General features: G+C 35.3%; 1 protein-coding gene across 2 annotated transcripts in view; it reads right to left on the bottom strand.

Moving 5' to 3' along the window:
* The window catches only part of LOC128231456 (tetratricopeptide repeat protein 28-like), a 78,215-nt gene that overhangs the window by 25,704 nt on the left and 35,451 nt on the right, over positions 1-17,060 (bottom strand). The window contains exon 1 of one of the 2 annotated variants that reach the window (XM_052944295.1): positions 3,061-4,261. The exons of the other annotated variant lie outside the window; for it this stretch is intronic. Coding sequence (XP_052800255.1) covers positions 3,061-3,114 — 54 coding nt within the window. The 5' untranslated portion in view covers positions 3,115-4,261. Of the gene's footprint in view, positions 1-3,060; positions 4,262-17,060 lie in introns of those variants that run through there. 2 annotated transcript variants of the gene reach the window in all.

The following is a 17,060-nucleotide window of genomic DNA, read 5'->3' as shown; positions in this document are numbered from 1 at the left end:
TTCCGAAGAGCATTCTCTGAGGAGCATAGAAAGAGCTTGATCTCTACCATTATACCCTTTTTGCAAAGGAGCTAATTACTACGACATATTAGCAACTCACCCCTGTATTTCAAGAACACCCAAGTGCCTGGAAGCTGTGAGAGAGGTTGATATATGAGCCACTATCACACCACCATCATACATGATTCACAGGAACCATAATAAAAGTATGACATGATTACACACAATGTAAAAACTATCATGTCCGTAATGGGCTACTTCCAAGATATTAATATCACTATAACCATATACATTTTGTATTTTCTATGTAAAACTATGTACAAACACATTTTATCATCAGAAACACCAGGTGAAAACTGCATACTTTTTGCAACAATTGTGAAGTATTACATTATAACAACATTTTAAATCATCACCACTCACGGTAATGGCACAATGATCCACTGTGAGTCCCGATTCTGATATTGTGTTGTGGGTGGAACTTATTAAAAACTAAGAGTTCCAAGTCAGGAAACCTTGTCCGGCTTAATGACCACTTACCAAACTTACAGCCAGACTGGGAATTGAACCCAGGAAGCCTTGGTGAGAAGCGAGAGTGATGCACCACTTTGCTCACAGTCTCACCTGACTCGAGTTGGTATTTCTAACTTTTAAAAAAACAAATTGTATAATGCAACTCAGGTGAATGTTGTCGGTAATATGCTCCGTCACTACCACCATTTCCACTTGAAATAGATGGAGTGTACGTGTAGTCTATTTCAATGGGATATGTCATTGACAAAATTGACAATTTTCTTTGATCTAATGTGATGAAGTGCTACCGACTGAATACCGTTGTAATGAAAATCAATTTGGTGGTTACTTATGATACTCAAAAGACACCAGTCTGATCATTTAAATACTACTTCTAAATACTTCAGGTCATCTTTTTGGAATCTTTTTGAACAATTGGGACTAAAAAGCCCTCAGACCTGTGTTTTTTAAATACATGGACATATCTCTAATTAATGGAAATGATGGGAAAAAAACTTTTACTTCATTAGTCTTTTGACTTTAGTAAAAGAACATTACTTATTATTCAAAACTAGTATACTTTAAATGCACCTTTCACTTATAAATTAAGGTGACATATAAACATATACCATCTTAAATAAATCTTAGAAATCTCAGCTGAATGTCTGCAAAGGCCAGAACCCTTAATGAAGCTAAGTAACCTAAATAGCATTTCAAACTATTTCCGTAATTTTCCTGGTATTTGTCCCAAAGGACTGGTAAAATGTTCCTGATGATGGCAGTAAGTTTATTAGTGTCAACGACAAGTGAGAGTTATGTCACGTTTGTGTGGAATGTATTCTGTGAAATATTCTCAATCTTGTTCAGCTAGCCATATACATTAGGAAGAAAACCTAATGACATTTTGAAAGAATAAACAAGTATATTTTATTATGTTTAATTTTACAAAACAGGTTTAATTTCGTTTCAACATATTCCTCCTAATAACCATAGAAGTGTTAATTAAAACTATATGAAGGTTTTATCAAATGCAGTTCTTTAATTTGCTTTTCTTTTATCAACTAAATCAGGCCTCGATCGCTTTGCTCTGCTTTTATCCAAAACATGGCGACTGATTCCCTTTGTATTCACCAATTACATTAAGTTACCTCCCCTTGTACCATAAGTGTCATTAAAGTTTGTTGTCTGTAATTTAATTTGGTCAAACATGTTGGAAACATTGTGTTCACTGTAATTTGTCGCAGAATCGATGTAAAAGATCTTATATTTATATTTTATATCAACCACTAGCATTTCTGTCAATGAAATATTTAACAAATGATTTAGCTCTCATTTTGATCATTGACAGTACTGTTTTGGACAAAATATTATTGCCCATATACTGAAATAACAAGGCCCAGTATTTACTGAAGTCATTTGGATTTAAAATGCTATTATGCAGTCATAAAGACTGTTCAATGGAATTATAGGATAAGTTTTAAACTGAACAGCACAAAAGTCCATTTTTGGACAATGAACAGTTTATTAGGCCTTGTATAGAACCTAACAAGATTTATGCAAGAACCAATAGACCTTCATTGTCCAGTTACTGTACAGACAGATTGCTTTAATGCTGCATAATTCCAAGAGTTTAAAACATAATCAAATTAAAGATGATTATATCTCTCTCTTTTGTATGTAAATATGAAAGATGAATAATTGAAGAGAATAGAAAAGTCTGACCTGCGGATCAAGTTAAAAACAAGACGTTTCTCATACAAAATTGAGCGAGTACAAACTGAACCTATTCAGTAGCTATCTATAGTTCAAACTCCTTTGTAGGGAGGTATCACAATGTCAAATTGATGTTAAGTCCGTCTTTAGTGAGCATTTGAACCTGTATCATATCATAAATCAGAAAATTTATTTCTCCCAAAATGTGTTTTTAAAAAGCAATTAAGTGATAAGTGGGGTATTACTATCAACCATTGTTGTCTCCTAATTGTAATTCCACTGATGTGAGTACAGCATTGAAGTGGTGATAGCGATAACAGGGACCTTCAAAGAGGTATACAAGTTGACAAAGAAACCTAGACTTGAAAGACTTTGATGATTGAATTACAACCAAAATGGTGATTATGTGATGCAAAGATATTTACTCAAAACGATTTAAGCCTCCCAGTGATATAATTCAGTGTAGAAGATGAAAGTTTCAACTCAATAGCCATGCATTTATTCCATATTGGTTCCCACTCATCTCTCAATAATCAACTGATAAGCCAAGCAACTTGGTAATCTTGATGATAACTGTCAACAGATATCAATTCTGATGAAAAATATTTTTCAATAATGAAATTTTGAACCAATCATTGCAGCTTAATTATCATTCAGTCTTTTTCTGAACCAGTAGCAGATTCTTTTAGACTATTTAAGTCCATTAACAATGTTAACCCATGTGATTGGATTTAAAAGCAGTTGCTGCTTGTCCTTAGCATATTTTTCAGCTGTACAAGTCACAAGTTGTGTGCTTTTGCAAAATTCAGAGAAAAGAAGATGACGATTACATACCTTGTTCTTTCCTTTCACAGTGCATTCTAGCTGTTTATAGGACCATTTCATCATAGTACTCTGCTTTCCCTTGAAAACAATCCGACCATTTAATCTCAGTCTCCCCAACTCAGGGATATCAAACCCCTTGTCACTTTTTTGTCACTTTATCCAATTTTGAAAGTCTTTTCCGCATTGCATTTGCATAAAGCCACATAAGTTTTGATAATATGTGAAGATCCATCTGTTTCATGTAAATGTTTTGTCTACATTTTGTTAGTCAAGGCAATACAATATGTATATATTACTTCACTTTGCTCCAACACTGAAATTAGAAACCAAAATTTGGTAAACACTTACACCTACAGCAAATTTATCAACCATACTATACTATATACCATATACCTATGGCGAAAGCATAATCCAGTTTCCTTTTGTGCCAGAAATCTTTCTTCTAATGCAACTCTTTGATTCCAAAATCACTTCCCAGTATTATCCCAAGGCACACATATTCCAATCAAGCAGATAACAGGAGAAATGGATAGTCCTGGTGTGCAATTGGAAACCAATATCTGCCCCCAGGGTGGGGCCAGGGTCCCTAGATCTGTCTACCAGGCAGGTGGGGCACGGCCTCTCCCTGATGTACCATTATCACCTAAGTCCTCCCCTGGTAAGTCTGTATTCCACACTATCTATACTGCCTGTTTCCTTCTCAGTGTAACAATGTGAGCTGCAATTCAGCTCTTCCCATAAATTCACAATCAATTATTGTGTGAACATTGTTGTGGAGCACTCAAACTTTCCTCTTCAAAAATGATATACTTTTACTTCAAACAATATTTTTATTCTTCAACAAATAACAAGTAGCACTACTGCTTTCATATTTTCTTTCAATGTAATCTACAATGTAAACGTTGAAGGTGTTTTGTCCAATACATTGATCCTTCCATACGGCCGATCACATCCACTTTCTTCCAATTATAACAGCTCAATAAATCCAAATGCGCTATTATTGAGACACTAAACACACTCCTAAAAATGATAAAAGAATCTTTTCATAAAGAATAAAAAAAAAATCAAAACAAAGCAGAAATAAACCTTAAAATCCTCTCTGACGGAATGCCACAGTGAAAATAAGATTATAATGTTTAACCCAAAAATCTATTTATCCATCGAGCACAGTTATCTATCCTCTAGCCATTTAGGAAAACGCTAGCCACCTCCATGTTGAGAATGTGACGGGTTCGCTCCTTACGAGGACGATATTCCCACTGTCTTCACGCTGGAGCAATACATTCAAACAATACAAGTACAAAAGTCAAAACCTTTGTCAATACCATTCACCCAGCCAATCAAGCAAGCAACCACACTGAATTAACAACTTTGGTATTTTGTGTTATGCTTTGTTAAACATTATACCAAATATGTGTAAAATAATTAATTGAAAGAACCAACTGGAGTAAAAACAATATAAATTGTGTGGTAGTTTTATTGTCAGAATGAATAATTTACAGAAAAAATACCATTAGCTACAGGGTATAGGGACAGAAAATAATACTAAATGGTGAACAACTGGTTACAAGATTGCTTAAAAGATATCATGTACTTCCTGCAATGTCCTAACGATTAGAAAAAATGTCACCTGGTCGCTGACTCTTGCAGAAAAATCAAAAAGTTTTGATAAAGATTTTAATCCAGGATATGATAAAGCTAATAATTTCACAGGGTTTTATCAGCACTTGAAGTAGTTGGAGTTTTTAATAAACAATATCCATGGCGTTCTATCAGGAACATACAAGAGCGGCCAGATACATCAATGGGGACAATGACAAGCAGATCAGTGGTAAACTTTGGAAAAACTCTTATGATAATGGTATCTTTTGATGTTTTTTTGGAATTAACCTGGTTTTTAACATTTTTGAAGTTCAATTTCCAATCTTAAACAATTAAATGTTTTGTAAAGGGCTCTTTTTCTTTCAATCTATGTACAGAAAATCATAAATATGAAAGACTTCATAGGAATCGACAGAATTAACAGTTTATCACTGTAAATCTAGAAATGATTAACCTTGTCATTTCGACCTAAAATTTCAAAAGCTTATTTAATGTAACATTTTGTAAAGCCATTTTCACCAAGGAAAGAAAGACTCCAAAATCAAAATAATAAATTGTTATGGAATGCTTTTGTTAGTAAAGTAATAATAATATAATACAATAAAAACCTACAAAGTATCCTTTTCTGTATGAAATGACAGGTGTCTAAGCTGTTTTTTTCCATTGATATGTGGTTTAGATAATTGTGTCAACTTTCACAGTTAAAAGAAAATGGCTTCAAATATCTTTTTTTGGATAAGTTTCAAAGATACCATCAATTTTCATTTAAAAGACTACTTGATATTTAAAATAGTTAGGACACTCAACTTTGCAAGCAGACTGATAGGATTATGGCACTGCACCGTGGCCACCCTCTTTAACAATTACAAATTTACGAGCAGCACTGGAACACCTTTGTAGAAAAAGCCCTTACTCATTCAAGAACAAACAGTTAATCAGGAAGGAGTTATCGTCCCTGAATCCTCAAAGATCAGAATGAGGAAACTCCCGTCCATTCATTTCCAACAGTCAGCTTCTTGCTCCAGTCTAGTCTATATCTATATATATATATATATATATATATATATAAAGAGACTATCAGCTTAATTTCTCTTTCATACAATATCGGCATCCTCCTGTACATGGTGCAGGCTGTAAGATATTAGGTAGCAGATTTTAGAGACCTCTGTTTTTCAGGAACTATTTCTGATCCTAATCTGCAGTGATCTCTGACCCTGTCTTCCAGCACCTGTCTCCCAAGGGCACTCCTACTATGATCCTTCATGTTTCAATGTAGACTTTCATAAAATTCTCCCTTGAGGATTCATCCCCATTGGTAGCAACACACACAGATTCTTATTTCCAATCTCTCAATAAGAACTGTCACAGAAGATACTGAATACCCCTGATGAAACTGACAAATACATTTAAGGGATTCAAAATGCCAAAGGATAGAATTTTTTTATGCAGATCAGCATTTTTTTAATTTTTTTACTAGGTTACCACACAACGAAGTTACAAAAATAATATATTAGACACGTTAAGTCAAATATTATATCAGAAAAAAACAATTGAAACTACTGGCTGTACTAATAATGTCTTTTCATATCTATTATAGTTTTTACTGTTTTGTTCTACTGCAATGGTAAATATAGTTTTTCATTTGATTCCTTACATTTTTAGTTTCTTACGTTATAAATTCTCAACAGGCATCAAAAGTACATTAAAATTTATAAAAAATAGCCGAAACACTATCTCTTGCTGAAACCTACCAAACTTAATGTTGTCAGACTGAGGATAAACTCAGATTTGTTCAGCAAAAGGGTTGCTATCTTGTTTCAAATTTTCCTTCCATAATCAGCAGCAATGCCAGTCAAGTAATTATTTAGATATTTAATACCTCCATTTTCTCAATATATCCACTTTCTTTTGATAGTCATACTTCCCTCCACTATAATTAACATTTCTTATTTTTGTTCTGCATTACCTTGGTAACAACAGAACTTGACTCCCAGTTGATTTCTTGATGACAACACTGGCGGATAATTCCAAGAAATAATATAACATTTTGCACAGATAAATATAACTCTACACAATGGTTTCACTATAACCCAAACTCGCAACATCAATAAAGCACTATTATCCTTGAATAATATTCCCAACATATGACAGGTGGACAGTGTTAATGAGGACAGGGCAAATGTGCTGGTCAGTCTGACGTGAATGGACACTGGTCACTGCAGTGGTCAGTATAGTCCCACTGACAGCCTACCAATTCCTCATAGCTCCACTTAATTATACACCTGGAAATGTCTTAAAACATGCAGTTTTTCTGTATAATTATTACAAATAGAATAACTGCAAGTAAAGTAGGCATATTTTTACATTTTCCCCACAGAATGCTCAATAGACATTAATGGTTATGACAAACAATAAAAAGTCCAGATTGACATGTTGATAAAAGTAGATCCTTAAAATATCAAATTGAAAAAATAACCACAGGGGAACAATATCTTAAACTGTAACTGTCATTTTAATTGAATTCAATGATAATATAAACTATTATGAATAGAGAAACATTCAGATGACAACTGTAGATTGAAAGAAATGTTGTGACACTGATGTTCAGTATTGTTCTACAGCAACTAAGCCTGGTAGTATGATGTACAACAGAAAACATGTTCAACTTTGTAACACAATTAAACTTAAATATCATTGATTATTTTGTACAAAGCATTGTGCATTTTGGATAATAACATTCATTCATGAACAATACATAATGCAGCTGTTGACAATGCTGAGAGTGAAGATGACACTGTAAGAGTACTAGGCTACTGTTCTGACTGCCTCCATCATCGACCCCCGGGGCTTCAGCGGCACATTGATAATCGACCCCAGGTTCTTCAAAAATTGTGAAGAGCTCTTCACCCAGGAAAACAGGACCCACCATTAACAGGGACTTGTTCACATTATACATTCCCCTGATTCCACTATCATTGATTGATTTATTGTTATTTTAATTAGGATAGATATTGCTATATAGGAATGAAATCATATAACATAAACAATCATTCAGAATCGGTTTTAATTAAGTCACTGTAGTAGTGCAATAATCACTATTCGTATGAAGGTGAAACAGCGGAACATGTCTAAAATACCACCATTTACAGGCCACAATCAATCAGGGAATTGAAGAGCCCCCTGGCATCCTTGACTTCATCCATATTGTGACCCTTGTTGTCATCATTCACAAATATCTCACCCAATAATTAAAGCAATTAGTCTGTGTTTCAGTACATCATTGACAGGTGGTCAGTCCTATGTGGTGATGTGTTTGGGATAATTACTCCCAACCAAGTGTCTGTCACAATGACAAGTGAACAATTAATTCTGTACTGTTACAATCATGAAAATGTAATAACCGCTTGACAGGTCCCTTTTCTCTCTCCTCATCTTCCCGCAATTTTACCCTTTTCTTATAAGGTACATGCCCATCTTACGCAATCATAAAACAGGGTAATGAGTTGAGCATTAAGAATGCACTCAAAATGCATAAACAATAGAGAAAGACTACATTCACATTACTTATATAAGCAGTTTTTACACAAAAAATTCGGACAAAACAAGATAACATGTGTTTACTGATCAGAACATTTAGATCATTTTGTAAAATTCAATACTTGAACTGAACCAGATTGGTTAGTAGACTTGATAAACACAGTTGACTGTTATTATGTCCAAGACTTTTCCAGAAGCATTAGTTGATGCAGAACTGGGACAGATCACAATAAAGTGTCTGGGTTGTTAAGCCGCCAGCTTAGGCAGTGCTGATTTGATTTATATCTCAGACACCCGTGCCAGCTTGGGATTTGGGCCTGTCTGCAGGCAAAATGAGATTCATTTCCCCAAACAACATACCAATAACAGCAGCAAATCAACATATCTAATAACTTATCACACCTGTCAAAAGAAACTGAAATCATTCATTTGATAATATTTATTCCCTTAATATCATTCTTTATTCAAGACCCATTTCCTTAAAAGCAATTAAGTACAGAGCAGTAAGTGTTCAGGCTGCATAATGAAATCAGGCCAGGTTAGAAGAACTGATATACACTGATTCTTGGAACAAAGTGATGATGGTCAGCCACATCCTCAGTACAGAGTGCATCAACACAATACATTAGTTCTGTGCACAAACAGTTTTCATGAACAGTCAAAAAATAGGCCTTATAAATGCATATATATATATATAATCGCTAAACACACTGAAAAAGATGACCTAGCTGCAACTATCAATTACGAGCTTAATCTTCAAAAGGTCTGGTGACAAGTCAGAGAAGATCCTCTGTAATTTCCATGAACTAGCTTGTACAAAACAAGAGCTGTCACAGTATGTGACGAATGCCCCCGAATGTGACATTGACCTATGAACAAGGTCAATACATGAGAGCTGATCTTGCCTTTATAAGTCAAATACATATGGCTAATTATTTTAAACTGCCTCTGAACACAAAAAATACCAACCATACTTGACAACCTAGACTCTTATGTCCTTATATTCAGCATTCCATTGTTAATAAACACTAAGTGTATCTTTCACCTTAGAGATAGGGACACGGGTCTTGCACATGACACGTCGTCATGGTATGTCAAACACATGTGGCAAGTTATTTTAAAATATGTCCATACAAGAAAAAGTTACAGCCGGACACCACAACCTATACTCTGTGTCCTTATATGCGGCATTCCATTGTGAATAACACTAAGTGTGGCCTTGACCTTAGAGGAAGGGATACGGGTCTTACACGCAACACGTTGTCATGGTATGTCAAACACATGAGGCAAGTTATTTTAAAATCTGTCCATACAAGAGAAACTTACAGCCTGGACACAACAACCTATACTCTATGTCCTTATATAAGCAGCATTCCATTGTGAATAACACCAAGTGTGACCTTGACCTTAGAGGTAGGGACACGGGTCTTTTACGCGACACATCGTCTTGATATGTTGAACACATGTGGCAAGTTATTTTAAAATATTCCTATACAAGAGAAAGTTACAGCCCAGACACGACAACCTATACCCTAAGTCCTTATATGCAGCATTCCATTGTGAATAAACACAAAGTGTGACCTTGACCTTAGAGGGAGGGACACGGGTCTTGCACGGGACACGTAGTCTTGGTATGTGGAACACATGTGGCAAGTTATTTTAAAATATGTCCATACAAGAGAAAGTTACAGCCCAGACACGAGTTATTGAGCCGGACACACGGACGGCGGAGGGACGAACGGAAGGGTGATTTTAATATGCCCACCTTCGGTGGCATAAAAGACAACCTGTTGTTGAACAGCCAGCAAAAAGCCTTTCAGTCCCGATGTGCTCCAACATCCAGCTCAATGTCATCTTTCACTGATTATAATCAATCATAATCTTATAATCTATAAAGGCTCCTTTTTAACAAAGTTTGATTCACTCGGTTCTTTCAACACTGAAAACATCTTGATGAGACTGGAAACTGCAGGCATTTCTATCTTATGTAACTTAAAGTAGTGATGACATCACAGGGGGGTCAAGTCATAAAACAGCCAATGGGAGCGGGTAGACCTTTTAAACTCAAACAAACATTTTAGGTTATCACTCTTCTTCCGTTCGTAGGCGCATGCACATCGCCCTGGGATAAAGACATTATATTAATGTCTGCAGCCGATGGAGCCTTGACAAGACCTAATTATGTCTGTGATATTATCTAGGTTTCATTCAATATAAATTCATGGCATTTTGGCATGAAATTTTTAACTAAAAGTCCCATATGACGGGATATGACAGGGACAAATCATAATATAGCCATTATGGCAGGGACAGACCATCATAAACTCAAATAGAAGACAAACGAGTTGTCACTGTTGGTAGCAAAATATTGCTGGATGCCACTAGGCATTTCTATTGACTGCCAGGTTCCGTAATGGTATTAATTCATACAAGGTTCAAGTATTGTCAACTGTCAACATGTTCTTGACTTTCTGTTTCTCTTTTTATTTAAGTAGTGAAAAGAAAATACATTTTTAAAATTGAAAACAAAAATATGAAATATGTTTAGTTGCAAACAGGACAATTTTAATCTAATATATTTAAAAAATATAAGTGGACATGGACAGACACACAGACACAAGCACGCAGACAGGAGCTGAAATGAGGCTTTTAAAGCATTTGACAAACAAAAACATTCCAAGTAACCCAAGCGTAGCTACAGGAATGTGGCAATAAATGGTTATGTTCACTCTATCAATATTTCAGTAGCAAAAAGGGTCACACTACAAAAAGAAGCAATTATGAAGAAACTTGAGGAAACAATTGTACTAAACCCCATTTACAACCAGTCAAGGTATCCATATATAACAGGAGATATTGTAATCACTGACAATGGGCCACCAATTGGATAGTGTAACAGTTTTGCGATCTATTCCTGTCTACTTGATTATGACAATACAAGAGATTCTTCCCAGGGCCATTATGTCAATTTACTGCAAAGATTCAGATTGTTGAAATCTGATGAGGCCCAGTTAAAGATGAGTAAGGAGATAGACTCTTCAAGGGCTGGCACAATATCAGGTGCTTCAATGGTTGAACTTCTAAGATGTAAATGTAAATATCAATTTCAGTCTTAACAAGCGCAGCATGTTCCAGGGGCAACAACTTCAAACTAGACTAATTATTCACAGTCATGAGTGTTTTCCCTGTCAAAATTGTTCAACATTGATTACCTCATTCAAACAAACTGGGTAATATTTATGTTTATAGTTAGCAATGGCATTGAAGACAAAGATCTAAAGAATTATCATTTTATATATAAAAAAGTACACAAAGAAAAGTATGCATTTAATAGACACTATAGACAGAAAAATGACCTGTTGAAATCTACATTGTAAATGATCTAGATTTTGCTCAATTAACAGAAAATAGTTTGTGTTCATTTGGAGTTAATTCCTTCAAAGGCGGCACACAAATTACACATATTATAAAGAATACACAAATGGATTGACAAGAATGTTGTTTCAATGATTTATTTACAAAAAAAAAGAATAATTAACAAAACAAAACCAAAATTACCATGGTATAAATCGAACCTACACTGCAGAGATTTTGATGTTCTATTTAAAGTTGTCAGGCGCACAGCTTAATTTTAAGGCTGATGCAATTTGGGAGGGGCTAACACTAAGTCAGTTACAATTTATTTAGTAATTCCTTTGTGAATAAGGAACCACGGTCGCTTCGCTGCGCTCTGCTTCCTTAGGCTACTTATTCACGAAGAGATTACTTACAGTAAAACTGCAGTCTTTCGAACAGGCGGTCGTTCCGAGAACCTACGGTCCCTTGAGGTCGGAGCTTGGTCCCGAACATTTTCCCTTCTATTTTCATATAAAATATAGTGACGCTGCATCAAAACCTAAATAAGTTGAGGAGTCGGTCCCAAATACACAAATCACACACAAAACCTTATGGCTACCTTGAGGTCATAATTTCACACTTTATCCCGAATGCGTCTTCCAAAATAAAACTTTTTTTTTTTTTTTACAAGTTGTAAAAATTGCAATGACAGTGAAAAGGAAATTTGATAAGGTGTGAAAAACTGTTTATCACTATTTACGCATGACCGATGATAGTTGATAAGGGCATTTGAGAAGATAATTATGAGTTTGAACAGTTTTGCAAGACAGACAAGATGCGCCAATCATCAATCATTGATTTTCCGAAACTTAAATCTGACTAATGCCATAATATGTACTGTCATATTTAAATGTTGCTTGTTTAGAAAATGTGCTTTTTGTAAAAATAAACTTGAATATTTATTCATTTATAATTGTTTTTTTCTTTTACATTTTGTACATGACAGCGTATGAACATATGAACGATTTCTACAACGCAACACATAATCGGTGTCGTAGTAAACAGTCGGTTTGACAACTTCAAACTTAAATACACTGAAAGATATTTCATAACAGACTGGAAAATTGAAACTCGGGTCGTTCGAAACATCGGTTCCCTAAAAGTTTCAGCTTGGACCCTGGCGTCCTCGAGCGATCACAGTTTTACTGTAATAAACTCTTACCTATACGAAGACCCACATAAATTTAGTGTGGGTCAGCTAGTAAACAAATTGTTTTTTAAATTACAGATTCTTCACTTCATTTGAAATTCAATAGCATGTAGAGGTAGATTTTTTTATCTTTAAAATATTATATTTCTAAAAAATACAATACAGATTTCGTAACATTTTGTCCTAAACTTCTTCTTAATTGTTATTGGCTTCTCAGGTATGGTTGTCCCAGCCATTATGAAACTCATGCAGCCAAACCTTAAAGGGGCTGTCCCATGTATGATAAAATAGCAAAAAAAAAATAAAAAAATGTTGAAAACTGATATAAACTTGGCATCGATGTGTACAATGCATTGAAACTTACTAACTGGAGTACAACATAGTTTACAATTTATTCAAGTTTAGCAGTTTTTCATATTTTTTCATTAAAAACGATTACTGGGTATGTCTACCAGGTAGAATTCATTCCTTATGCGTGATTGGCTAGTCAGTGTTATCACGTGATATTACCAAGGTAGGTGTATAGCTTAATTATATCACCTGATTAGAATAAGCCTTTGTAGCGCAGTGAGTTAGACGCATTATTACAATTTTGGCAACGCGGGTTCGAACCCAGTCTCCGACACAATTTTTTTTTACATTTTGGCACTTTTTTTTACAATTATGATACATTCTATTAGATAATTACAATTATGACACATTCTATTAGATAATTTTCCTGAGATTCGTTACAGAAAAAAACTTTTTTGGGTGCCAATCTGTGACACAGTCCCTTTAAAATAGTTGTGTTTCTGAATGTAGCCAAACGCAATTGATAGACAGTAATAATACATCAGAATAAAGGCAAATATAGACCGAGGGTTCTTTTGACGAGTAGGGCTGTAGGGGTGTCCAGCCCAGGGGTATTACAGGTATTTTTGTAACTTGAAGATGAAATGGTCCAATTTATAGCAGGTTTCATTTTCATGCAAGCATAGATTTTGGTCCATAATTTCCAGTCTCATTTCAGAGACACTACATGTATAGTGCATAGTCACTTGAAGTGAATGGGTTCATTTTTATTAACAACTCAACCAAATCTGTGATATTGTTTCTTGACTTACATAGCACGAGCTGATTAATTCTTTGTATTTTTTTATGTTGATGTTTGCACAAAAATATAAATAAGGCATATCAGGCTGTATGTTTGCCTGTTAAAGATTATCTGAAAGATCAAGGCAATAATTTAGGCACAAATTCATTAATTATATTAATTAATTAAGTGTTAAGCGTGTACAAAAATATTTAAGTGTAAAAAGTTCTTAAAACCAAGAAGGTGTTGTACAAAATCACTAAAAAATATTATCGCACATTATTTTGATTCGTTTGTTGAAGGGGATTCACAGTAAGGCCTAGAAATTCAATTCAAAAGCCATGTAAAATACTTTTGGAGAAGGGTACTGTTAATTAGAATATCGGGATCAAGGAATGATAAACAATACTGTTATTATGACCCTGAAATAATCCCCAGAGCCAAAACAACTTTCTTATATTTCAATCATGTTGTCAATCAAGGTGTTTATAGCCCCCAAAGAGCAGTCTAAGGGAGATAACTCCACTAGTCATAGAGACATGTTAGACCGCTCTGATATTCGATACAGATCCCAATTGAGATCTTATTTCGATTATCAATGTGGCGATCAAACCCACAAGCCTGTGTACTGTGTATCAAAGATTGACAATATTACAGAACATTATCTGGCAGATTCATGGTAAGGTGCCATTAACTACTTAAATACCTACATAAATGGTTAATTGTGGAATTTTGTAGTTGGGTGACATTGATGACTTGAAATCAAGATACTATATATATAGATTACAAATCAATCTGGTTCATAATCATTAAAAATGTATCGAAACAATTATCAATTTCTTCATTATATGGTTGGTGTTTAAATGCATAATTCATCATACAGGAAATTTAGGGCTCTTTCACCTGTAACCACAATTACATTTCATTTATACACTTTAAAAATAAATAAATAATAAAACATGTCGTTTAAAGAGGCTTCAACATAAAGTAAACATTTGTTTAAATATAAATTTTGTGTTTTAATTTGCCTTAAAACCGATAACATTGTGAACACTTAATACTCTAGAAATGTAGAAATGTAACTATTTGCTTATTCTGTTTTAAAATGGTTACTTCATACATGATAGAAATACCTTCACTTATATTCATTTTACCTGCATAAAGGAATTTTAATGATCAAGATATCTTTTGAGTTGAATAAAGGTGAATAAAAGATTCCATCATATTCCATAAAGTAACAAAAAATGGAAGATACTTCTTTCAGATCGTGCATGGTATTCATGAAAAATGCTTCTCAAAAAGTTATGTCTATTATATGAAGCTAACAAAAGAGTAGAGCTGATTTAATGGGCTTTTATGCAAATGGCAGGTATGATATTTGGTGGGTCTATTATTCCGTTGATGACTAGAAGTGCATCAAGAGTATTCAACTGTTTGTCACATGGAAATGACTCGGCTAAGCCAGCTTGGGCTAGATGTGATTCAGCCACAGAAGAAGGGCAGTTAATTATGATGTACTGGTAGTATTCATTCAGCATCACAAGGTATGAAAATGGTATTTTAATGTCATAATCAATAAGTTGATGTAGATTTTAATGATATGTACTTATAGGCCAGGACAATCCTTCTACATTGCCGGGAAGAAAGTCTTATGAATTTTTCAAACATTCATGAGTGACTTTGGGCCACTGTACAAAAAATCCTACATAACTAAGTGGCTATTAAACAACCTAATGTCATGGACTTATAATTACTGTCAGCCATAATTTCATTCTTTATGTTAATTCACTATTTTATTTTGCTCCTTTATAGAGTATCTGTATTCAAGACTTCATGAGTGACAATGTTGGATCAGCACGTTCACCAATAGATAGAAATATTGATAAAACTCATATTGTGTCAAAGATCTTTACAAACTCAAAGATATGAATGGAATGACATGAACTGCAGCTTGACATACTGCCACCATGACGGTGTTTCCTTATTACATGAATATGCATAAAGCACACATTTTACTAAACGTTTTGTAATGAATTAAGGGTTTAAAAATCATACAAACAAAACAATTTCCACTCGTGCCACCCTCAACTCCAGGTCAATCATGAACACCTACTCAAGAATGATGCAAAATGGCATATGTACATCGATTAGGGTAACAGTATATAAACATAAGATGCCTGCATGGAGGGATATAATGTTAACCCGAGAACAATCATGTCAATGTAGGCATCAGTCGAGGCACCTTATAGGGTAGTCTTTAGGCAACAAACTCGGCTCAAACATAGCACTCATGCACCACATAGGGTAACCTTTGGACAACAACTTTGCCTAAATTTCACACATAATTGTATGCACCAAGTAGCATAACTTTTAGACAACTGTTGTAGTCATACTATGGCACATGTAAACCAAGTGGGGGACCTCTGGGCAACTGATGTAGCCATAATATGGCACGTGTAGGGGGACCTTTGGGCAACTGATGTAGCCATAATATGGCACATGTAGGGGGACCTCAGGGCAACTGATGTAGCTATAATATGGCACATGTAGGGGGACCTTTGGGCAACTGATGTAGCCATAATATGGCACATGTAGGGGGACCTCAGGGCAACTGATGTAGCCATAATATGGCACGTGTAGGGGGACCTTTGGGCAACTGATGTAGCCATAATATGGCACATGTAGGGGGACCTTTGGGCAACTGATGTAGCTATAATATGGCACATGTAGGGGGACCTTTGGGCAACTGATGTAGCCATAATATGGCACATGTAGGGGGACCTCAGGGCAACTGATGTAGCCATAATATGGCACGTGTAGGGGGACCTTTGGGCAACTGATGTAGCCATAATATGGCACATGTAGGGGGACCTTTGGGCAACTGATGTAGCTATAATATGGCACATGTAGGGGGACCTTTGGGCAACTGATGTAGCCATAATATGGCACATGTAGGGGGACCTCAGGGCAACTGATGTAGCCATAATATGGCACATGTAGGGGGACCTTTGGGCAACTGATGAAGCCATAATATGGCACATGTAGGGGGACCTTAGGGCAACTGATGTAGCCATAATATGGCACATGTAGGGGGACCTTTGGGCAACTGATGAAGCCATAATATGGCACATGTAGGGGGACCTTAGGGCAACTGATGTAGCCATAATATGGCACGTGTAGGGGGACCTTTGGGCAACTGATGTAGCTATAATATGGCACGTGTAGGTGGCACATGTAGGGGGACCTTTGGGC

The sequence above is a fragment of the Mya arenaria genome, chromosome 4 (genome assembly GCF_026914265.1).
Source record: "Mya arenaria isolate MELC-2E11 chromosome 4, ASM2691426v1".
Classification (NCBI taxonomy): Eukaryota; Metazoa; Mollusca; class Bivalvia; order Myida; family Myidae; genus Mya; species Mya arenaria.
This window is presented reverse-complemented; position numbering and strand designations above follow the sequence as displayed.